We start from the raw sequence: 22,305 nt of genomic DNA, 5'->3' as shown, positions 1-22,305 counted from the left end.
TGGCCTGTTGGATACCTTTTGACATATGGCGCGATGGCCCGTCCTGACTCCACTCCTTTATTTACCTTCTTCCACTTGCCGAACCCTGGCAGCCTTTTCACATCAGCTTGTTGGTTTTGCAATTCATCTAATCAAGTTGTCCGAAGTGATGGATGATAATCGTGTTCTTGAATTTATAATGCATTTTCATGTGAAGTTTAGGTGGCAATTGATCACCGTATCACAACTGTCCCTGATGAATATGATCCAGTTACGGATAGCAAGAGGATCTATTCTATCAAAAAAAAGTCAAATCCCAAGCAAGTCCCAAGTCCTAAAATTGGCAACTTAAGTCTGACACGAGTCAAGTCATGTGACTTGAGTCCCCCACTGCTGCTATGGGCCTTTGGATTGAATTGTAAATATACAGACTTGCAGTACATGGCTTTTGATGAACAGTATTACTCCTTAACGTTGTTTTCCTCTGTGACATAACTCAGTTACAACGACCCTTTTAAGACATTTTCAGATGGGTGCTTCAATTTGTTTGCATCTTGTGGTGTCATCAAACACCGTGACAACAAAGTAAAAATGAACAGCCTATCAGTTCCACGATTAGGACGATATACAATGAAGCAGTCTTTTGAGAAACAGAGAAAAAGTCTTTTCTTCTTTCTGGAGCTTTGGTCTGTCATGGACACTGTCTTGAGATTCAGGACTGATGTTTCCCTGCTTTGTGTCCGAATGCTTTTTCTAGAGATTTGGTCTGTCGCGGACATGGACTTCATATCCAGGACTTGTGTGTCTTTTGTGTAAATTCTGAAGCTTTTCTTTCCAACGTCTCGGAGAGAACTGGTTTCTCCCCAGGGCCTCTCAGCTTAATTCTACGTGACATCGCCTTGAAAGAATGTTTAAAATATTTGCTCTTTCCTGGACATTGTCGTGAGATTCATGTGTGACTGTTGTGCAAATGTGTTTGTTGTGTGCTGAAGCTCTTCTATTCAAAGTCTCAGAGAGAATTAGTTTCTCCCCAGGACCTCTCCGCCCAATTTATGTGACATCGCCTTGACAGAGTGTTTAAAAGACATGTGACATGGAGTACATGTCATTTACAGATGCAATTATCATCACTGTAACAGATTAATTTAAGGCCGATGAAGATGTGAAACATGAGACAGTTGGTCAGGGGAGGAGGGGGTGCCGGAAGATGAATGAGACCCGGCAAGGAACAGAAGGAGAGAAAGCTGTTGAAAGTTTCCACTTGAGGGCTTCATTTATCTCCCCACCTCCTGTTTGGTGCGTGGGACCTATCGCATAGTCTGTCACCGTCGCCTTTAGGCTCCTGCTGACATTTCCTTCAGCAGCTGAGTGTGTGCCGACACCACTGAGCAGACGGTCGCCGACGGCGTTCTCATGGCGGACCGGAGACGGTGCATAGTCTCCATACCGGCCGTGCCGAGACACAAGAGGGAGAGAATATGCTTATCTGTTTGAGATGCAAGAGAGGTGACGGCGAAGAGCGACACTGCAGATATGACGACTAGTCTGCCGTCGCATCTGTACGAAGATACATGTGGCACAGAAAAAAAAAAAAAAAAACACAATGCAATGTACACATGCGTCCAATCTGGCAGATCACTGTTATTTGTTACCATGCCATAGATCAGTAATGGTACATTGCTTGGACCCATGCATCCATCCAGCCATCCATTTTCTGAGCCGCTTCTCTTCACTCGGGTCGCGGGCGTGCTGGAGCCTATCCCAGCTATCATCGGGCAGGAGGCGAGGTACACCCTGAACTGCTTGCCAGCCAATCGCAGGGCACATAGAAACAAACAACCATCCGCACTCACATTCACACGTACAGAGTCCTCAATAAACCTACCACGCATGTTTTTGGGATGTGGGAGAAATCCGAAGTGCCCGGAGAAAACCCACACAGGCACGGGGAGAACATGCAAACTCAACACAGGCTGGGCCGGGGATTGAAACCCGGTCCTCAGAACTGTGAGGCAGACGCTCTAACCGGGCAGACACTATAACCGTGCTTGGACCCATTCTTTTTTTTTTGTTATGTTACAAATACAAATGTTAAACGTATGTGTACGCTATCAGTCAGAAAGTTTGGACACACTTTGTCATTCAATTGCGCTAAAAAGTGTCAAAATTTTGACTGGTAGTGTAGACATTTCCTCTATAAAACAAAATATATCTCACCCACACACTTTGTTTTGACTTTTATTTTTGCCATTATTTCAACTCTTTTAGGGTGTTGAAAGGGGTGCGTGGCTAAAAAAAAAAAAAGTTTAGGAAAGGCTGCTCTCGGTTATGCTAGAAGTCACCATGGCTCCTTAGGATGGTGCAAAAGATGGTGTGTTCCTAAAAAAAATGAGTTGTATAAGGTCAGGAGTATGAGTAATTTACAAATTTCAACTATTTTTCACAGTCTTTGTCATTTTCAACCTGAAACGCTTGAAAGGTGCTATATAAATCGAAGTTATGATATACATTTAAAAAAAACGACATCATATTAACAAAAAAATTGGCCAGGTATGAATCATTTTGTGTTTAACTGCACATGTTGTATCAATTCTTGGTTTTCAAAAGGCTTCAGCAACTGATGTTTTAAGCTGATATTTACTGCAATGTGAGTCATCCCCATCTCTGTGTGGTAGCGGTAGAGAATTAAGGTTGCAATGTGGTGCTTAATGTAGCGCGAAGTCATCAAGCTTCATAAATGTAAATTTTTTTTCGTCTTCATCCTTTGTTCCTGCAGGGCCGATTCAACCACGATGACGCAGCCCATGAGGGGGGACCAGGTCCACCAGCCGACCCCGGCCCGCAAGTCAGCCAGCTTGTCCTCGCCAAGTGCGGCTCGCCGCCTGTACCGCAACTTGTCTGGAAAGTTCCGTGTGAGCACCAACCCCTCTGCCTTGGAGGACAGTGTGTTGTCGGGACGGGGAGGAGACAAGGAGAGGCTGCGCAAAACCACCATTGTAAGTACGAGGCGACGTCAGGAAAAAATAATAAATCACCAGAACATTGTTGTCTAAAAATAGACTGAGAATCAGGTACTAACATCACATGTTCCTGACCAGCGCCTTTCTTTCGGAGCCAAACAACATTAAACACTGTGGCTGTGTGAATTTACGGATACAATTCAGCAGTATTCTTCTTGAACGCTCCACAAACTGTCCTCGTGTCACAGTTCCAAAGCAATGAAGCGCTGTTTGAAGCAGTGGAGCACCAGGAGTTGGACTTGGTGCAGCTGCTGCTCTCCCAGTACAGCTTAGAGGAGCTGGACCTCAACACCCCAAACAGCGAAGGCCTCCTGCCCCTCGACATCGCCATCATGACCAACAACGTGCCCATGGCCAAGCTGTTGCTCCGCGCCGGTGCCAAAGAAAGCCCCCACTGTGAGTAGAGGAACACGCCGCACCTCTCCTCTGATCTAGCGTGTTTTTACTAGGGCTTGAACCTAGTGGAAGACTAGTTGATGCGTCAACTTTACCACTGCACAATGATGATTATAACTTGAAGTCGAATGTTTTGGCGTTAACAACACGGGCGCCTCACTAAAATCTGCAAGTGGTCAGTCGGCGCAGCAAACTAGCCGCGTTGCATCAAGCATGTGAAAATATTTTACGGCAAATGTGACTGGTAGCATCAACACCCACAAACAGAGCATACAACAATAATCTAAGGAAGTTATTCTCTCTCTCTCTGGCTCTTAAATTTAGCATTTGAGTGGCATTGACTTCCAGAATTTAGGCCGCTTTTCCCTTAATTGAGTAATTTAACATCCTAAAATTGATCCCTTCTGCTTTAATTGATATTCAGAATTTATATATCTATATTTTTTTTTACTTCAGAGAGCTTGATCGGCAAGAGTCACCATAGCAACCGTGTTAGAAGTAGAAAAGGGAGAGGCTAATGAAGCCTATGCATTCACCACAGTTTTGTCACAACACGGCACTTAGCAGCTACTGATTTTGTTTTCGCTTCAGCTGATGCCTTGTGGAAAAGCAAAATCGGTCGCCATGGACGCACAGTGCCGCTTCTCAGACAACATCCGATCTCACAAAAGTAGCTGCCGGAGTTGCCCCGAGCAATGACTAATACATTCACTAACTCCATGACACCATCTCCTACCTTGTGTGTGTGTGTGTGTGTGTGTGTGTGTGTGTGCGTGCGTGGGTGGGTGTGCGCGCGTGTGTGTGCGCGCGGATGGGCGGCGTGTGTGTGTGTGTATGTGGTTGTTTGTGTGTGTTGTTGTGTAAGTGTACACTGTAGTTTGTGTGTGGTGGTGGTTGTGTGAGTGTATGTGGTTGTGCACATGAGTACATACTGTATATAGTGTGTGTGTATATGTCTGGTTGTGTGTGAGTGTATATCTGGTTGTGTGTTGTCTGTATGTATGTGTGTGAAGAATGTGTATGGTTGTGTGTTGGTTGTGTACATGTTTGTGTGTTTGGGGGCAATGGTTATGTATTTGTGTTGCATTGTTTTGTGTGTGTGTGTGTGTTTTGGTTTTTGATTTTGTTGATTGTTTGGTTGTGTCTGTGTGTGTTGTCAGTGGTTGTGTATGTGTGACTGTGTTTTTCGTTGGTTGTGTGCGTGTGTCTGTGTTTCTGTACGTGTGTGCACGCTTGTGTGTTGTGGCAGCAAAGACAATAGATTAAAAGCGATGGCATGGCGGTAATCACGCTGCAGTGTTTGTTTAGTCATCTGCATAATCTGCTGCTCCATTCTTCTGTTATGATTAGAACGCGCCTGTTCTGCTCGTACCGAGCCACACGCGCACTACACACACTTTCATAGACGCCTTGTAAAGGTGTCGTTAAATTGAGAACACTTGACTGGAACGTGATGTTTGCTGAAAATCTCGTAGTCAAGAAAGAACAACTGCATTTCTAAGGATTAGTTATGGAAATACAGTGGTTTAATTTGTTCCGTGAGCACGCTTGTAGCTCAAAACTCTTGTATCCCATATCATCTTTCCCCATTGCCATCATTGTTGTTCAATTATCCAGTGCTTAAAGAGTTCTGAAACCGCCAGATACCTGTAGATGGTAATCATTAGCATGTCAATGCTATTTTCTACTGTATTTTAGCATTAAGCTAGCGTGGCCGAAGTTTGGTTGTTTTAATTACACTCTTTGTTTTGCTTAGTTTGACAGTACTTCAACTGGGAGTGGCATTAAACAATTTGAAGCCTCTTTTTTTGAAGAATTGTTATTTGCCGAAGTGCTGCTTACTGTGAGGTGAGCTGAGTTCATATCTCAAGTTTGCACTCGCAAGTCAAAGCAAAGAAATCGGCCGAGTGATGGCTCGTATCTCGAAAGGCTGGACACGTAAGTCCAATCGCAACTTCAGCAGCTATTTCCAGCAATCCAAGAGTCCATTTCCAAATTAGGATTTCGGAGCCTGTAAGTCCTAGCTTGAACCCCGACCTTAAACCTCAACCCCAGCTGTTGCATTCGCGAGTAGAGTTCAATTGTGCGCGGGGGGCCAATCAAAGCGAACAACTGACCCGGCAATGGAGACGCTCGCATTAGAGGAGAAGCCCGCAGCCACCGAGGAGACACTAAAGGGGCCACGCAATCAAACAGCCAGATGGACATTTTGACACAGAGCTTTAAACTTACTGTCAACAGTGGAATCTAACGCTCAACAGTGGAATCCACTGTGAACAAACGCAGGCCACACAGACTAAACACAGACTCACACCAGTCCTAAACACTTGGTGAGTGAGGGGCCGCCAAAAGAAGTACAATATGCTATTGTCTTCTCTGAGCCTAATACTGTAATTTTGCTTTACCTGGATTGCGTTTTCATCACAATAGAAAAATCCTTTGTCACTATCCATATGGCCATCAAGTGAATGGTATAGATAGTTGCAGAGGTTGTAAAAGTACTTCAGTACAGATACTTGTTTTTAAAAAAAGGGGGAAAAAAACAAAATAGAAGTACTGATTCAAATCTTGTACTTAAGTGAAAGTCAAAAAGTATTCTGATATGTACTTAAAAACAAAAGTAAAAATGATTTTTTTTTGCCATCGCTGCACGCGAAGTAGTTTCCTTCTTCGATAATTTTTGCACAGTTCTTGTACTGAGATGTTAAAAAAATCACAAGGCCCACTATCAAAACGTGTTGTAATAGCTTTCCTAAAATAGCGAACTGACAAACAAAACTGCGGAATTAGCTTATAATAACAAGTTAAAAATACAATTAGCTCTTCAGTGTTGCCTTGAGATACAAATTTAATTTGTTTCATGACTACGCTCATTACTGTACTCAAAACACTCGTATCTCAAATCATCGTTCCCCATTTAAATGAATGAAAATCAAATCTGTTCCAGCACCCCCCCACCCCTTTTTTTTATTATGAAAAATAGCACTCCATAATATTGTACTTTACAAAAATCAGACAGTAATGACATAATTAAAGAGAATGTAAAGAAATAAACAGTTTTTGCCACATTTTTTTGCTACAGTTCAATGGACATTGTGCTGTTCATTCTGTTGTGTGCACCGTGGCCACCTGGGGGCAGTATAATGCTAACACACACAAAGAAAAATTTCACAACTGACTCAGTAAGGTGAAGTAATGTCATTTTTTCACAAAGGATAAAGAATAAATGCCTTTGAGTTTTGCTAATTTGTCTGTCTATACAGTATGTGTGGCTCCACCGTTTGTGTTCAAATAGCCGTTGCTGAAAGGTTTATAGCCAATGCTTTTTGTTAGTTCATCTAGTGTTTTGTATTGTTTCGTAGCATTAAGCTAATCAGACTTTATTAAAACAAAGTTATGTGGGTGTTTTAAATACACATCTAACTCCCTTTGTTTTATGTTTAGCGTGACAGTAAACAGCAACCTGGCGTAGCAACAAACAGTTTGAAGCCTCTTTTTTGGAGAATGTTCACTAGCTGCCAAACTGCTGCTTATTGTGAAGTGACTTTAGTTGAACTCGCTGCCACCACAGGTCAAGGCAAAGAATCGGCCAAAAGATGGCACGTTATCTCGAAAAACTTGAGAGTCAGATGACTCGTATCTCAAGGCCAGCACTGTATGTGATTTTTCAGATTAGTTGGAGAAATTTTGAATGACAGAAGCTGCTGGTTCGCCATTTTTGTCATGAATCATTATTGGGCCATATTAGGTGCCACATCTCCTGGACTGCTATTTTGTTTTTGGTTAATTTTGGGTTAAATAAATGATTGTGATTGTCCACATTGTTATAGTCAAGCTGCAGCCCCTTTGAGATGAAACATTCCTCTCGTGGAGGCTCTTTGGCGCTGCGGTCCATGATTTAAATAGATCAAAATGTTCCACCACTTTTGCAGGGGAGAAAAAAAAAAAAAAAACTTAAAGCAACAACTTAAATGTATGCTCCCGCCATTTTGTTTTCCCCGAGAAGAGCAATTGTCTTGCCCACCACTCTCATTTTCCCAGAGTGTCCTTCGGGAGGGTGTCATCTCTCGACAAGGAAATCTCCATTCAAATGTTTATTGGGACAACAAAAAGTCGACTACAAAATGACTTTCAGTATTTCCCAGTTATATTGTTTAATTCATTTAATGTAATTCATTGCTTAGTGTTTTCTGTTGGTCAACCATGTTTATTCATTTCGTCAGCTTTATGAAAGACCATTGGTACAAAACAAAGAAGAATTTAAGAGATTGATTCTGTCAAGAAAATTACATTGCGCTGCATTTCTTTTATTAAATGGTTAACTGTTTGTACAACAGCTTTGGCTTCTAAACAGGATCATAGTGCGGGTTATAGTGGAGCGCACTAGTTCCCTCCAACCAGCAGAGGCGCTATCGATTCACTCCCAACTAGATTGTCTAAAGTAGACGAAATATTAGCTCAGGGATAAAATAACTAGAAAAATATATCAATAAAATAACAAACCGTCGGCCACTGCCATTGCTGCAATTTCAAATTTGAATCCGGTGAACAACGTTGCAATGTCGCAGACGTAACAGCCAATCATACCAACACAGTACATATATTGTTTTACAATAATACCTTACTGTGTTTATAATGTCATTAGTACGTGTGGCTAGAAAGCAAAGGGTGGAGAGTCTCTGTCACCGAAAAGTACGAGTGCAGTCAGTGACTGGGGCACTCGATCACTGCCGACAGCCTCTAAAAACATCCAGTCTCTCTTCTTTATTCTCGCTCGTTTCCTCTCTTTATGGCGATCTGCTTCTTCCTTGACAATTGCACCATGTTTTTGTGGTTCAGTAAAAACAATTGTACTGTACAGTATACTGTATGTGGTCGCAGTTTTTTCATTGGAGCATGTCGGTAGATGTTCAGCATCGCTTGGTGTACTGATGTGAGTTGCCAACTGTAATTTAGTCTAGTCGCTAATCGGTTCAACCCCGAGCAGAGAGGCACTTTTTTAAGAAAATGATACAACACCACTGCTTAAAGTCATCGTGTCACACTGTCCCTTTTTTGTGTGTTTCAGTTTTCAGCTTGGAGGGCAGAGCGGTCCATCTGGCCACCTTGGTGCAGGAGGCCGAGCAGCGCGTATCGGAGCTTCAGACCCAAGTCGGCAGCGAGGGTCCCGGAGAGCGGGAGGGATCGGACCGGGAGAGGCAGCTCAAGGCCTGGGAGTGGCGGCTGCGGCTCTTCAGACGCATGCAGACGGGCTTCGAACACGCAAGTAAGGTTCCAGCAAGACTTTGATGGCGGCTACAAAGGATTTCGGGAATCTCTGAGGGAGGCTTACAGCAGCCGTTCGCCAGTCGTTTTTAATTTTTCTACTCCTTTTCTCGGCTGCTATTCTGTCTGGGCTAACTTAATGACTTCCACACCAGGATGCCTAGTGTGTGTGCGCATATGTGTGTGTGTTAATTTTTATAGGCACTTCATGACACATTTAGTGGTTGGGTAGACAGCCACCCCGCAAAAACAGACACTCACACGCACACACGCCCCTTAAGCCATACCAATCTGCACTTTGATGTGAGAGCACCCCCCCACTTCATAATTTCACCCGCTCATTTGATTTGATATGATTTGCGCGCAAGAAATAAAATAAAAAAAAATAATTTGCCGTGTGTCCAAATCATGTTTGTAATCTTGTTCACAATTGCAATTAGCTCCATCTGTGTGCGTTCGCATGCTGAGCGGCTGTCATTGCGATAGTGACAGTAAATTGCTGCAATTTCACAGGAGAATGAGCGCCGCATTGTGCAACTGAGCAAATGATGTCATTAAAGTGATCCGCCACGGCGCGCCATTGAAATGCGTGTGAGACGCACAAGATCGCAGTCTTCCATCTGGCTTACTTTCTGTTTGTCTTTTTTATCACTTTGTGCCTCTCCACTTAGACCCTCCAGACGTCCCTAGCGCAGCGCGCTTGTCTGTCAGCAGCAGCACCAGTCTGACAGTTGATTTCCAGGAACCTCAATCCGTCAACTCAGCTGTGGTTACCAAATACAAAGGTCAGGCGCTGTGCTGGATCAAGCCGACGTCACGGTTTTGCAACATGCAACCCTCTTTTCTAGGAAGATGCCAAGTGTTTGATGAATGCCCCCCCCCCCCCCACCGCCACCCCGCCCCTCAAACACAAAATACAGTAGTATTAAACTGTGTGTTTGTGTTTGCAGTGAGCTGGAGCGCCACGCTGTCCTTCAGCTCTGTGCTGGGAGAGGTGGTGGTGGAGGACACGACTGTTCTGCAGTACAACATCACTGGACTCACCTCTGTAAGTTGTACTCTAAATTCTGTCCCGTGCAAGAACAAACACAGAATAAGTAGTAAAAATGGGCTACATTTAAAAGGGTGTGTTTTCCAAGAACTAAGCTAGTAAGAACAAATGAACACAATATCAGTTCCCCGATCACATCAAGACAAATTACAGTGAAGCATACGACTGTCTTTTTTTCAAGTACAAGAACGTTACCTCGTTCCGCTTGCCGAGGGCGCTCATCTAAGATTCAAGATCTTAGCTTTCTTTTTGCTTTCTGTAGCTCATACTCAAAATACATAGATGAAGAACTGAACGATGAACTCAATACAATAACGTAAGTGACAGTGAAGAATTCAGAAGAGTTTACCTTCATAGACATTGTCTGAGCCAAGCAACTGTTGACTTACAGTGGGTATGGAAAGTTTTCAGAACCCCTTAAATTTTTCACTCTTTGTTATATTGCAGCCATTTGTTAAAATCATTTAAGTTAAATTTTCTCTCATTAATATACACAGAGCTCCCCATATTGACAGAACAAAAACGGAATTGTTGAAATTTTTGCTGTTTTATTAAAAAAGAAAAACTGTAATATCACACAGCCATAAGTATTCAGACCCTTTGCTGTGACACTCATATATTTAACTTGGGTGCTGTCCATGTCTTCTGATCATCCTTAAAATGGTTCTACACCTTCATTGGAGTCCAGCTGTGTTTGATTATACTGATTGGACTTGAGTAGGAAAGCCACACCCCTGTCTATATAAGACCTTACAGCTCACAGTGCATGTCAGAGCAAATGAGAATCATGAGGTCAACGGAACTGCCTGAAGAGCTCTGAGACAGAATTGTGCCAAGGCACAGGTCTGACCAAGGTTACAAAAAACATTCTGCTGCACTTAAGGTTCCTAAGAGCACAGTGGCCTCCATAATCCTGAAATGGAAGACATTTGGGACGATCAGAACCCTTCCTAGAGCTGGCGCTCTGGCAAAAATGAGCAATTGGGGAAGAAGAGCCTTGGTGAGAGAGGTAAAGAAGAACCCAAAGATCACTGTGGCTGAGTTCCAGAGATGCAGTCGGGAGATGGGAGAAAGTTCTAGAAAGTTAACCATCACTGCAGCCCTCCACCAGTCGGGGCTTTATGGCAGAGTGGCCCGACGGAAGCCTCTCCTCAGTGCAAGACACATGAAAGCCCGCATGGAGTTTGCTAAAAAAAACACATGGAGGACCCCCGCCAAACTCCTTGCCCAATGAAGGGTTAAAAACGTGTTGTCTTGTAGGCAAACAAAGAAACAGTGAGGTCCCACTTCTCCAGCTGCTGGTGCCAAAGCGGACAATTTAGGGGCTATTATCCCACATTACTTACACACAAACAACATCTCCGAAGTTCTTTATTACACACATCAAATGGCCCACTGGAGTCGCCACCGGTCCAACCGCTCAACCAAAGACACACAAACAGACGCACAAAAAAAAATACACACAATTGGCGAAAACCCAGTTTGTTAGAGTTCCAAATGGCTCCTGACCATTGAGGAGCAACAGTTGCCAAACTGTCACAACACACTAAAAAGAGCAGCTTGGTAGCCTGCCACCTGATTTATGTCCACGGCCCATGTGGACTAATGGACAATCCGGCCCGTTTGTTATTGGGAGAGAGAGAGACGTGTTTCTTTCTCCTCCCGAGAACCCCGCTGCCAGCCCCGAAGCTCACTCCCGTCACATGACAGGGGTCAAGGCGAGGTCAGGAAGTGTCGGCGGCTCCGAGATTGATCTGGCTGAGAATGGAAGGACAGAGGCATGCTGTCGGCACACTGGGCACAGGCACGGCAACTCCTTGATAGACGCCTGGCCCTCCACACACGCACACACGCTCGATATGTTCACTGTTAATTTGAGTAGAAATTTGTAAATATATATCTATAATAAAAAGAATGCATTGTAATAGTAGCACATACTTTTGGTTACTTTTTCAAAGACAACACAGTAGGTTGTCTTCTCCCTATGTGTTCATAGATTATCGTTATCTATCCATTTCCTATACTGCTTATTTCATTAGGGTCGCGGACTTACTGGAGCCTATCACAACTGACTTTGGGGTGATAGGCGAGGTACATACTGGTTACCAGTCAATCACACAGCACATATAGACAAATAAGCATTCCCACTCACAATTTTGAAATTGCCCTTTGTACGCACACATTTGTATGATTTTTCTATGAAATGATCTGTGCCTCAATTTAACATGCTTCTGTCCTTTCCTTCCAGGGGACCCCCTACTACGTCCAGGTGTCAGCATACAACATGAAGGGTTGGGGGCCAGCACTCGCTTCGACCCCCGCCTATGCCGCTCCTTCCAGTAAGTCTCCATTTTACAGAAAAACACAACGTTGAGCTTCCAGTTTGAAACGAGTGAGTGACTGGCCTCACTGAGATAACATCTATGCAGTAGTTTTGACCTTGCATTAATCTGCATGATGTATGTGTGAATGCGTGTAACATTGGTGAGAAGTAACGGCGTACAAATACTCAGTTACTGTACTTTTGTAGATTTTTCATGTATGTGTACTTGTCTTTATTTTTCTGAATACTTTTTACCTTTAGTCCCTACATTTGAAAACAGATACCAGTACTTTCTACTCTGTACTTTGCAAGAATAGGCTTGTAGTTTTTTGTTTGTTTGTTTGATTTTTTTAATTTGTTTTTTGTTTTGAGGAGGCAACATATTTTAAGCTTTTTTGAAAAGAATTGTTTTATGTTGTCGGCGACAAGGTTGATTTGTGGCGAATGTGTTGAATTCTCTGTCTAATCTGAAAATACACATTCAAGGAAGGTGTATTTTGCAGTTGTTATCATTAGCTGATTTAACATAGTTTTTCAGTTCTGGTCAGCAAGTCTATGGGAACACGTTCTAGATACAGTAGCTAGTTCGCTCTTAAAAAACATGCCGCATGTAATGTGATGTTTAAGTAACAATAAATCAAAGAGAGAAACTGTTTTCTGAGCTATTTTCGTTGTGCTAAGTGATTAGAACAGTTATTGTATATAAAGGATGGTAAAAATGCAAGTTTTATTTTTGTACATGTCCATTTAAGAGTTTGTACTTTTTTACTTTGACTTGAATACAGGAGTTGAAGAGTGGTTTTGCCACCTCTGATTTGTGCATGCGTCATGGCTTTCCCACACATTAAAGCCGTTGAGTCACTGATCTCATTGGGCAATTCGAGCGTCACGCCGACGTTGCTTTGACATCATCGACCGAGCTGACAGCTGGACTTTCGGCGGGCCTGCCGGTGGGACCCCCGCTGCAGACGTCAGAGAGTGTAACCGTAGCCCCTGGCTGGTGTTTGGCGCTGGCCGACAAAAGAAGCTGGCCGAGTTCAGTCGAGAAGTTAATGGTGAAGTCATGTGCAACAACAGCTGAGGTGTTGAGGGCACCGCAGCGCAGCGTTGGGCCTCATTTTGCCTGATCTGCAATTCATGTGTATGGGTTTTGACTTTGGACGCACTGGCACCCTCGTGGCACATCTGCGGGACACATGAAGGTGTTTGTCCTTACCAGCACGCCGTGTTTGTGTCTTCTTTTCTAAGAGACGAGGCTTTCCCTCTCTCTTTTATTTTTCTCAACTGTCCACCTTCCTCCCGCTCTCTGAGCTAATTTCGATGTTGCGTGTTTGTATTTTCCATTTGGGCCTACCACTGGAAATATTTGCATGTCTGTGCTGTAGCGCGCGGCGCGGCCCCAACAGTGGGGGCCTTATACCGGGCCGTGGACGCCCATTAAAGGGTCCGCTTGTCCTGTCTGGACAGGCACCTTTCCGGGAATAGAGCTCACCGTGTTTCGGCCCCGCTCGCCCTCCGGGGGGCTTCGCGAGCGGGAGTTGGGGGTGAGGGTGGTGCGTGATGGTACGAGAAGGGGGTGCGGGGGAGGAGGGTTTATCGCTGACACATCCTTCAGGGAGCAAACGTGGGATGCATAGAGGGCAGTCGTGCTGAAGGATCACTTTCTGGATCGGGGGGGGGTGGAGGTAGAAAGAGTGTGCCTGTGTGATTCTTAATGCAGGCCTAGATAGTGAATAGATTTTCAGTATTCTTTTAATGGAACGTACAGACTTTTCATTGATGCATTCGTAAATGTCCTTTTACTACTTGTGTTTTTATTGCTTTGGGAGGCAAAGTGTGCTGTGTTATGTTCCAGCCATGGTGCTTGTGTGTGTGAGTGTGTGTCTGCATGTGTGCACTGACTGTTCTATGTGCGCCCTGCTCTCCAAGTACTCTTAATATACGACTGTATCTGTTTGAGAAGCAGCTAATATAAAGGCCTAAATGTTAGGGGGTCCGAGGCAGCTTGAGGACCCAAACTAGTCGAACTGAAGCTCATTCGCTACAGATCAGATGTTTACATTTACAGTGGACCAATTTTCTTGCTTCAAGCTGTATATTTGTCACTCCCAGTTGACGTGGACTATAAAACTGCAACATAAAACATTAGAAAATTAAACATTGAAACGTACAACTCTACACAAATGTTCAACCAAACCATATCATTTTGTTGAATGACAGTCAGCTAGCTTAATGCTAATTTATACAGCAGTTAGTCCCAACCAAATAGTTTAATTGGACAAAAGTAATTCCATGAGTGATATACAGTATATAACTTAACATAATACTCCGCCTCACAGGTGTTCTAAACCGCTAATCTGGCCTACATCAGCCGTCAGTGGTTAGCTAACATTGCTGTGGTTTATTAAAAATTAATTAATTAATTAATATTTCAAGAACTAACATTTGGTTAAAAGTATTACCCGTCGGCAGATGATGACGACAGCAAGGAGAGAAGCCAGGAGATGTCACCGCAAACCTCCAGGTGTGCTCATATGCTGAAATGATAGTTTGACACATTCAGTGTACAAACAAGAGTGGACACTCGGCAAACATGCTAACGTGGTTAACGAGTACACAGCCATTTCCGGACTGCTTTGTGCAACTTTTAACTCATAATGGAGCGGCCGAATAACTGATTAAATAAACAAACAAATCATAATTTGTTTTTTATTACAGCAATATCACACTCCAGGTTGTGATGTTTACACGCCGTCACTACCTGGCATGTGAAAACTAGATTAGCATAGCTGTTACGGTACTTAAACTTTCAAACAACTGCTCCTTTAACACACATTGAGCAACATACTGTCGCTTTTGGGAGGATGAAATTTCCCCTGATTTACTCCAAGTGAAATCTCTTGACTCTAATCCAAACGAAGAACTTGATAGCGAGTGTATTCTTTCTGGCGCCTCGTTTCGTCTGCCCGTTCACATTCTCTCTGAGCATATTGAAGAGAGTACACGCATAGTTGTGTTTGTGACCCGTGATACACCCAATGCAACATACACTTCCAGGCTGTTCTACAATGTGACGAAGTAGTGTAATGATAGCATTTGGAACAAAAAATGGCCATCTGTCATAGTGGCAGTTTTGTGCTTAAGGCAATAGGAAGTTTTGGGAAAATACAAAGACCGAACATAACACCTGATAGGCCTTTATAACTCATGCGCCAGTTCAAAGACTTTGCGCTATGTAGTCCATGTCCTCTTTAGACCCGTGTAAGTAATGCTTGAAAGGGTATACAGACTGATGTTAAGTCATAGTGTAACACTGTATAGTGGAAAGTAAAGGAAGGTTTGAGATAACATGACACACCTACTGGATTGTTTCACTGATCCATCTGGGAAAGAGTGGCGCGAAAGTGCTAAAAAAATAAATGTTGATGTCTGAAAGATGAGGTTTATGACTTGAAACCAGCTACTGTCGATGGGTCGAAAGAAGAAATTGGAAGACAATGTCTCGCAATTCCAAATGAAATGTTACGTTATGTTGTGGGATCCACTGGTCTGCATTATTAGCCGGAATAATTAGTCTAGATGAGACGATACTAGACTAAGGGCATTAAACAGTTTTTTTTCTTACTGCAATGCTATTTTTTGTTTTGTTTATTTTTTTATAGTTACTGTTTTACATAATTCATGTTTTCCCCGAAGAAAGCAGGACAGCACTTGCTCACTTCTCTGAAATGCTCCGTATCTCTCATTCTTCTGCAGATTGGAGGGATGTCGACGACCGTGCTCCCCGCCAAGGAGGCCAGGAGGAGGTTCTAGACCAGCTGCTTGCCCAAATAAAAGATGCCCATCAGAGCTGTGTCTGCCACGGTATAATAAACCCTTTAGATTGATTTATTGGCTGTTAAAAGACTCAGCAGTCATATGATACCCTCAATGATTTACATGCTCAAAACCGCAGCCCTTTAAACCAATCAACTATGGATGAGTGTGTGATTTTTAATCCGCCTCAGGGTTTTATGGCGGCATTAGATTTAACAAGGGGGAGTAGGAACTTAAAACACGAGGGCTGCAAATATACTTGACCCGCGACGTGAGTGCGACTCAGTGCTGATGTAGCAGCGTGAACCTGCAATACATTTTAAACAAACACATCAGGATTTTTTTATTTTTTTTAAGCCACCGTAGTGGTTCATGTTACAGAAAACACTCTCTAAACAAACGTGAGCAATGGACGGCTGGCTGTATGTGCTTTTCCAGATTAGACGGAGAATTTTGAATGCCAGAAGCTGTTGGCTTTTAGGCTGGCACAAGACAACACATTCACTATAAATCACACATGTAGCTGACACAAACAAAAAAATTAATTCTCTTAAATGAGGCCATGTAAGGGGAATATCTTGCATCTCCGAATTTGTTGCGTCGTCGTCGTTAATGCTTGCTGGTTCTCATTCCTCTATGTCGCTGCTGTTCCTGTTTTGTCCACTTAAGAAGCAAGAAGTAGAAAATACCGTATCTTTCTTCAAATGTAGGGAGTAGAAGTAAAAAGTCATCAGAAAAATACATTAACTATCTGTCTAAAACTATCTGAATGTTCCCTCCATTTAGTCCGCTGCCGTGGCTGCTTTAGAGTGCCTCGTTGTCGGCCGTGAGTGTGCACATCACGCAGAGAATGAGGGAAGAGCGAGGAGCGGATAGCTGCTTTAGAGGGCCTCGTTGTTGTGGCATGGGAAAGCCCTGTGATGACCGGTGGGATATATTCCAGCCACTGGAGGCTATAACCAGAGATATTTTCTTGTCTCAAACACAGGGAATTACAGCAATTAAGTATTTGACATCTTTACTTCCCAACACTGCTCGATAGACGCGTAACAATCTGAGGCGCGACATGTCGGGGGCCCCTCAAAAGTAATACCCGGCGTCTTTCCATGACTCAGCCCTTCCCCCTCGCTGAATACCTCCCTCTTGGTGACAAAGTGCAGATCGGCTTCTCGCGCACTCAAACTGTTTATATCGCCAAACACTGGCGGCTGTAAGCTGCTCCCATAAGTGTCAAAAGCTGTCCACACTGACTCTTTTACATGACGGCCGACCGCATTCAGCATTGACAGGCTTGTCCAGCTCGCTTTCTCTCCTAAACACACTCGCCCACTTACTATTGTCCACTGTGGCGCGCTACCATGTGAATGTAGGGACACTCCGTATAATAGTCAGTATTGAGCGCGCTCGCCGTTCTTCAGACGACGGCTGATTGAGCTTGAAAGTTCAGGCACGGTAGCCAAGGTGCCGTGTCCCTGGGTCATGTTTGTTATTCCTGTTAGAGACGAGTTCTAGGCTGGAGTCAGGAGAGGGCATAAATTACATTGACTTACTGCAGCCTCACACACACACACACACACAGGAGCCCTCGCAGCCCGCCAGTCGTCCCCGTCTACAGTACACCCCATACATATACACACACGCATAAAGATAGACATAGATACACATGTACATGAACAGACACAAATATTCAAGCGCATGCTCGCTCCCCCACGTCCGTGTACGCTCGCCCCACAGCCCGGGCTGCCCTCTCCCCCTTGTCCAAACACAATTAATTAAACTGTGAAAGAGGCCTTGACTAACACTGGCACCCCAGCAGTCAGCCCGACTTGTCTGTCTTACTCGGTGACAAGCGCACACTGAAGGCCCGCAGCTCAGCACGCTCGTGTACGGGGAGAAATTCGGGGGGAGGTGAGAGGGGTCGAGGGGCGCTGTTTTTACTCCGCCTCGTCGTGTCCACCTGAAGGGAAAATTAGTTCTCCCTACTCCTGAATGAGGGGATTTATTGACTCTAAGTGGCCTGGGGGCGAGAGTATGATCACCTGGGAGGGGAGGGAATCTGCACGGGGTGCCTAATGAGACGGGAGGTGCGTTATCTCACCAACAGGCGCCCACACACACACACACATACACCTCCCTCTCTTGCCTCCAACCCCCTGAAGGCCCACTAAAAATAAACACGTCCCCACAGACTTAACTGACCTCCCTGTCAGTGAGTGGCAAAGGGTTAAGACGCATACAGACACACACACACATATTACTACAGCTCCTTGGCTCCACTCGTATGGCCGTAGCTCAAGACGTGCCATGCTCCAGCGGCTAAAGTATGCACAGGTAAACACACACGCGCACACAAACACACGCACACACAGTTAGTGTCCCTCTGGGAGTTGAGAGCTAGTGGTTCCCTCAAGGCCCATAGTCTGCTGCTGGTTGTCAAATCGTGCCGCGCCACTGGAGCGTACGAAATGTCAAAAAACATTCCACTTTGACCGTGTTGTTGAACGTGTCAGGTTTGTTGTCAATTAGGTAACAGCCTGTCACTGGAGGAGATGTGTCAGGACACAGGTATTCATTGGTGGCAGCCAGTCAGGGTAATGGGCACAATTTGTCACACTCGGCAGTTAAGAAAAACAAACAAACAAACAAAAAAAAACACATACAATGTCATTTATTCATTATTCTTGTCCTCACAGAACAGTGCAAAGCGCCAGCACAGGGCAGAAAACATTCTGTCTCCAAAAGCCTGCGTCACCTCTTTCAACCCAACAGCAAATTTGTCAAAAGCTTGAAAAGGTAAATGAGATTTTCTTGGTGGAATGGACATTTAAAAGTGTGGAGTCACTCAGAAATATCCTTGTTTTTGAAAGAAAACCACTACTGTATATTTCGTTATATAGTCACTGAGAAATGTTTGAAATGTAAAAATGTTTTTTATTCAATGAAGATAACATGAAAATAATCCGAAATAAAGTATAGACATTATGAACGTGATTAAAAAAAAATTAAAACGCTCTTTCTTTTGCCAAATAAGGACATTTCCAAGTGACCACCAAACCCTTGAATGGCAGCAGTCTGTTTTCTTAGAAAACATTAAATTGGTTACTTGGTTATTGGTTAAAATGTATTTTTATCTGTTGAATGGGTTTCTTTTGGCTGCAGATGAAAATAAAGTGGCAAAACACTGAACGTTATTTTGAGAAAATATTTATACCCTCACCTTTTGCAATAAATGCTCTCTTCTAGTTCTACTAGATATTATATAGAAACATTGCATTTGTTCCAAATTGTCCAGTGAGATCAGTGATATATAAACAAATGTTTAAAAAAAAAATAATAATAATAATAATTTTTCTTGTAATTTCCAGCCATTTAACAAATTCAATTAACATAACCAACTCTGTGCCACAGAAAAACTGTTATCCAGAAACAACGTTTCGAGGCGCCACATATACTACTCTTTGGCCGTTACATCTGTGATGCCGTTTACCTGTGATTCAAATCTTGAACAGCAGCAAAACTAGTGACCAACAGTCGGCCACTAATAAAATCTAGTGGTGGAAACGCAGATGCTGCGCGACAGTTGAGTGGTGTTTGGTCACATCACTCAGTGAAAGTTTTACAAAACAAAGGGAGACTGGTTAAGTAATGAAATTAAACTTTTGTAATGTTATATGTACTCTACATAGCTGCATCATTGTTTACGCGAGGTACTTCCTCTGTAGTGTGTCAACTATAATGTGTTCTTTTTTTTTTTTTACTTCCAGAGGACTTTATTTGACATCCATCTTCTACAGAGATGACAGTATCCTGGTGACTCCCGAGGACCAGATTCCCATCGTGGAGGTTGAGGATTCCTACCCCAGCTCCCTGATGCAGGACTTCCTCTGGTTTACAAAGGTACATTCCAGGCGGCAGGATTACATAGGGAGACAGCTGTTTCTGGAAAAAAAACAACAGCACGAAAAACAATGGCTATTGACTCCAAATTAATAATAATAATAACTAATTCAATAACGAATGCATTGTCAAGGTCGGTATCGGCAGTGACTCGACTCAGACTTGGGTGCCAAAAAAATGTGATTGGGACTTTTCTACAAATTACTATTATTCCCAGTCTGTGCTGAAATAGAAAATATGGCTGAATTGATGATATGATGCCAATTTAATATAAAAAAAATGAAACTGGTGGATATTTTGTCACTCAACAGGTATCCTACTTGTGGGAGGAGATTCCCTGGCTACAGCAGTGTCTCAATCCCACACAGTCGGCTTGTTCCTGCACCCTGCAAACACGCCTCAAGATGCTCCAAGCTGTCTCTCATCTCCAGGTAGGACTTCAGGACTCCAAATCTTTTTTGAAAATTCACCATGAAGGCCAAAGCTCGAGACGCACTTCTGATGTGATTCCGTCTCTCAGGGCATGCTGGGAACACAAGACCTGGGTCAAGTGTATTTCGAGCCAATCAAAGACAAGCACGGTAACGCCCTTCTGGTGCTCCTGAAGGACATGAATGCTTCTCAGAACCTGGACGGTGTGCGTTGGATGCAGCTTTGCAAATTGCAGCTACAACGCAAGTCCATTTCCTCCCCCGAGGAGCCCACTGCTCTGGACATGCTCCTCATCACGCTGCACGTACGTCACGTGCTACTTGAGTAGAATCGAGAGACACTGATGGGATTACAGCTGCGTTTTGGAAAACTGGTTATTCGTGCTTTTGTTTTGGATACAGGCTTGCTTCCATGGTGTTTATGAATGGCCAGGAGCGCTTGCGGTTTATATTAGGCTCATTCTCCTCGTCAACAAAATGGGCCTTGCATAATGGTATATAATGTTTTGGGGGCGGGGAAGTTTTACCAAACATTGGAACAACTCTCAATTGACTTTCTAGTCAATGAATAAAAATCACAAGTTTCTCTTTGGATCTTACATTGAGGGAATGTTAGTTACAATAATAATAATAATAATAATAACAATAATAATAATGATTATCCCACCCCCTTCTGTTTCAAAGCTGCTCACTCAGGCACTTTCAAATTACAATTGAATGTGTTTATGATAGGCTCCCTTGCGTGTTTCCCTAACCCTAATGATAAATTCTTCAATCTGGAAGCAATTTCTCCAGTTTATTTTGTTTGTCGAACTTATTAAATTCAATGCCAGTGTTGCAAATGCTGTGTCTCCAGCATAAGTAGATTTGGCCTTGTGGTTCCGAAACAATGCTGGACAATTCCCTTCTGGATAAACCGCAGTTCACTGAAATACTTGCTTTGTGCTCCCTTACCACCAAGCTGTATCATGGAATACAGCAGAAATACTTAGCGGGGGCAATTTTGCAATGCATCAGAATTACTGGCAGGAAAACAGATGACAACAATAAGAACAACCCCAAAGGATTATGATCAAGCCCGCCTTTTTTTTTTTTTTTTTTTTTTCTGTCCACAGGAGAAGCTTGCTTATCACCGGCGGAGCAGGAAGCTCTTGTCTCCTGGCTTGTACCTGGGATATTTGAAGCTGTGCACCTCCGTGGAGCAGATCAGAGCGCTGGTACCCCAGAAGCTCCCCAACGTCCTCTGTCACACCAAGATACGAGACAACAGTAACGTCTCCAGGTCGGGAGCCTTTATTCAGTGATTCTCAAACTGAGGTCAGGGGAGCCGTAGGTCAATGAATGCTGTCATATCATTTGAAAATGGGGAGCGGGTATGCCAAAAACAAACAAACAAACAAACAAACAAACGTACTAAACAAACTTTAGGTCAATTAAAAGCTCTGATATGATTGTGATATTTCATCACATAAATATGACAGCCTTGCATTCATAAAGTTGTTTGTTTTAGAACAAAAGGCGTACAGTATGGTTTATTTAATTGGAAAATATTGTCATATTTTTGTAGAGCAATGGTTTTCAAACCTTTTACACCAAGTAGCACCTAAAAATTACTTGGGTGTAATAGTGCTCATCCTAATGAGACACATTTTATTCCTAAAAAGTATACTTAATATTACTGTAAGCCACTCTAACATTGCAGTTTGAACAATAACACTGCGCTTATATACGAGAAAATGAAAAAACGCTTAAATTATGATTTCATTGAAATGTATTGCTCACAAAAGTGAAATGAAAATTTGTACCTATGTAATGAATGTTTAAAAACAGTTCTTAAAGATTAGATGGAAAGGTATTAAATACAACTGAACTGTACTTAGTCAATGATTCTTTTGCGTAACACTAAAGGGAGCCCGCGTACACATACTACGAGTGAGCGTTACAACCTTCAGGATCACTGATTTGGAGAATAAAGGCATCTTTTCCAGAAAAAAAGGTGTATGTATGTGTACGAGAATAAAGTTGTATTTATATAATTAAAATACTGTCTTATTGCTATCTATCTATATTACTGTCTTCCTTTATATTAGAATGTTATCTTGGAAAAGCACAAACTTTGACTGACTT

General features: G+C 43.2%; 1 protein-coding gene across 5 annotated transcripts in view; it reads left to right on the top strand.

Annotated features, from left to right (window-relative positions):
• The window catches only part of LOC133469427 (ankyrin repeat and fibronectin type-III domain-containing protein 1), a 136,107-nt gene that overhangs the window by 107,479 nt on the left and 6,323 nt on the right, over positions 1-22,305 (top strand). For all 5 annotated transcript variants that reach the window (XM_061756475.1, XM_061756476.1, XM_061756473.1 and 2 more), the window contains 12 exons: positions 2,756-2,975; positions 3,188-3,395; positions 8,464-8,661; positions 9,332-9,445; positions 9,611-9,708; positions 11,960-12,050; positions 15,791-15,898; positions 18,544-18,643; positions 19,615-19,747; positions 20,059-20,178; positions 20,268-20,483; positions 21,294-21,460. In XM_061756475.1, the coding sequence (XP_061612459.1) occupies positions 2,756-2,975; positions 3,188-3,395; positions 8,464-8,661; positions 9,332-9,445; positions 9,611-9,708; positions 11,960-12,050; positions 15,791-15,898; positions 18,544-18,643; positions 19,615-19,747; positions 20,059-20,178; positions 20,268-20,483; positions 21,294-21,460 (1,773 nt within the window). The remainder of the gene's footprint in view (positions 1-2,755; positions 2,976-3,187; positions 3,396-8,463; positions 8,662-9,331; positions 9,446-9,610; positions 9,709-11,959; positions 12,051-15,790; positions 15,899-18,543; positions 18,644-19,614; positions 19,748-20,058; positions 20,179-20,267; positions 20,484-21,293; positions 21,461-22,305) is intronic.

The sequence above is a fragment of the Phyllopteryx taeniolatus genome, chromosome 19, assembly GCF_024500385.1.
Source record: "Phyllopteryx taeniolatus isolate TA_2022b chromosome 19, UOR_Ptae_1.2, whole genome shotgun sequence".
NCBI classification, from domain to species: Eukaryota; Metazoa; Chordata; class Actinopteri; order Syngnathiformes; family Syngnathidae; genus Phyllopteryx; species Phyllopteryx taeniolatus.
This window is presented reverse-complemented; position numbering and strand designations above follow the sequence as displayed.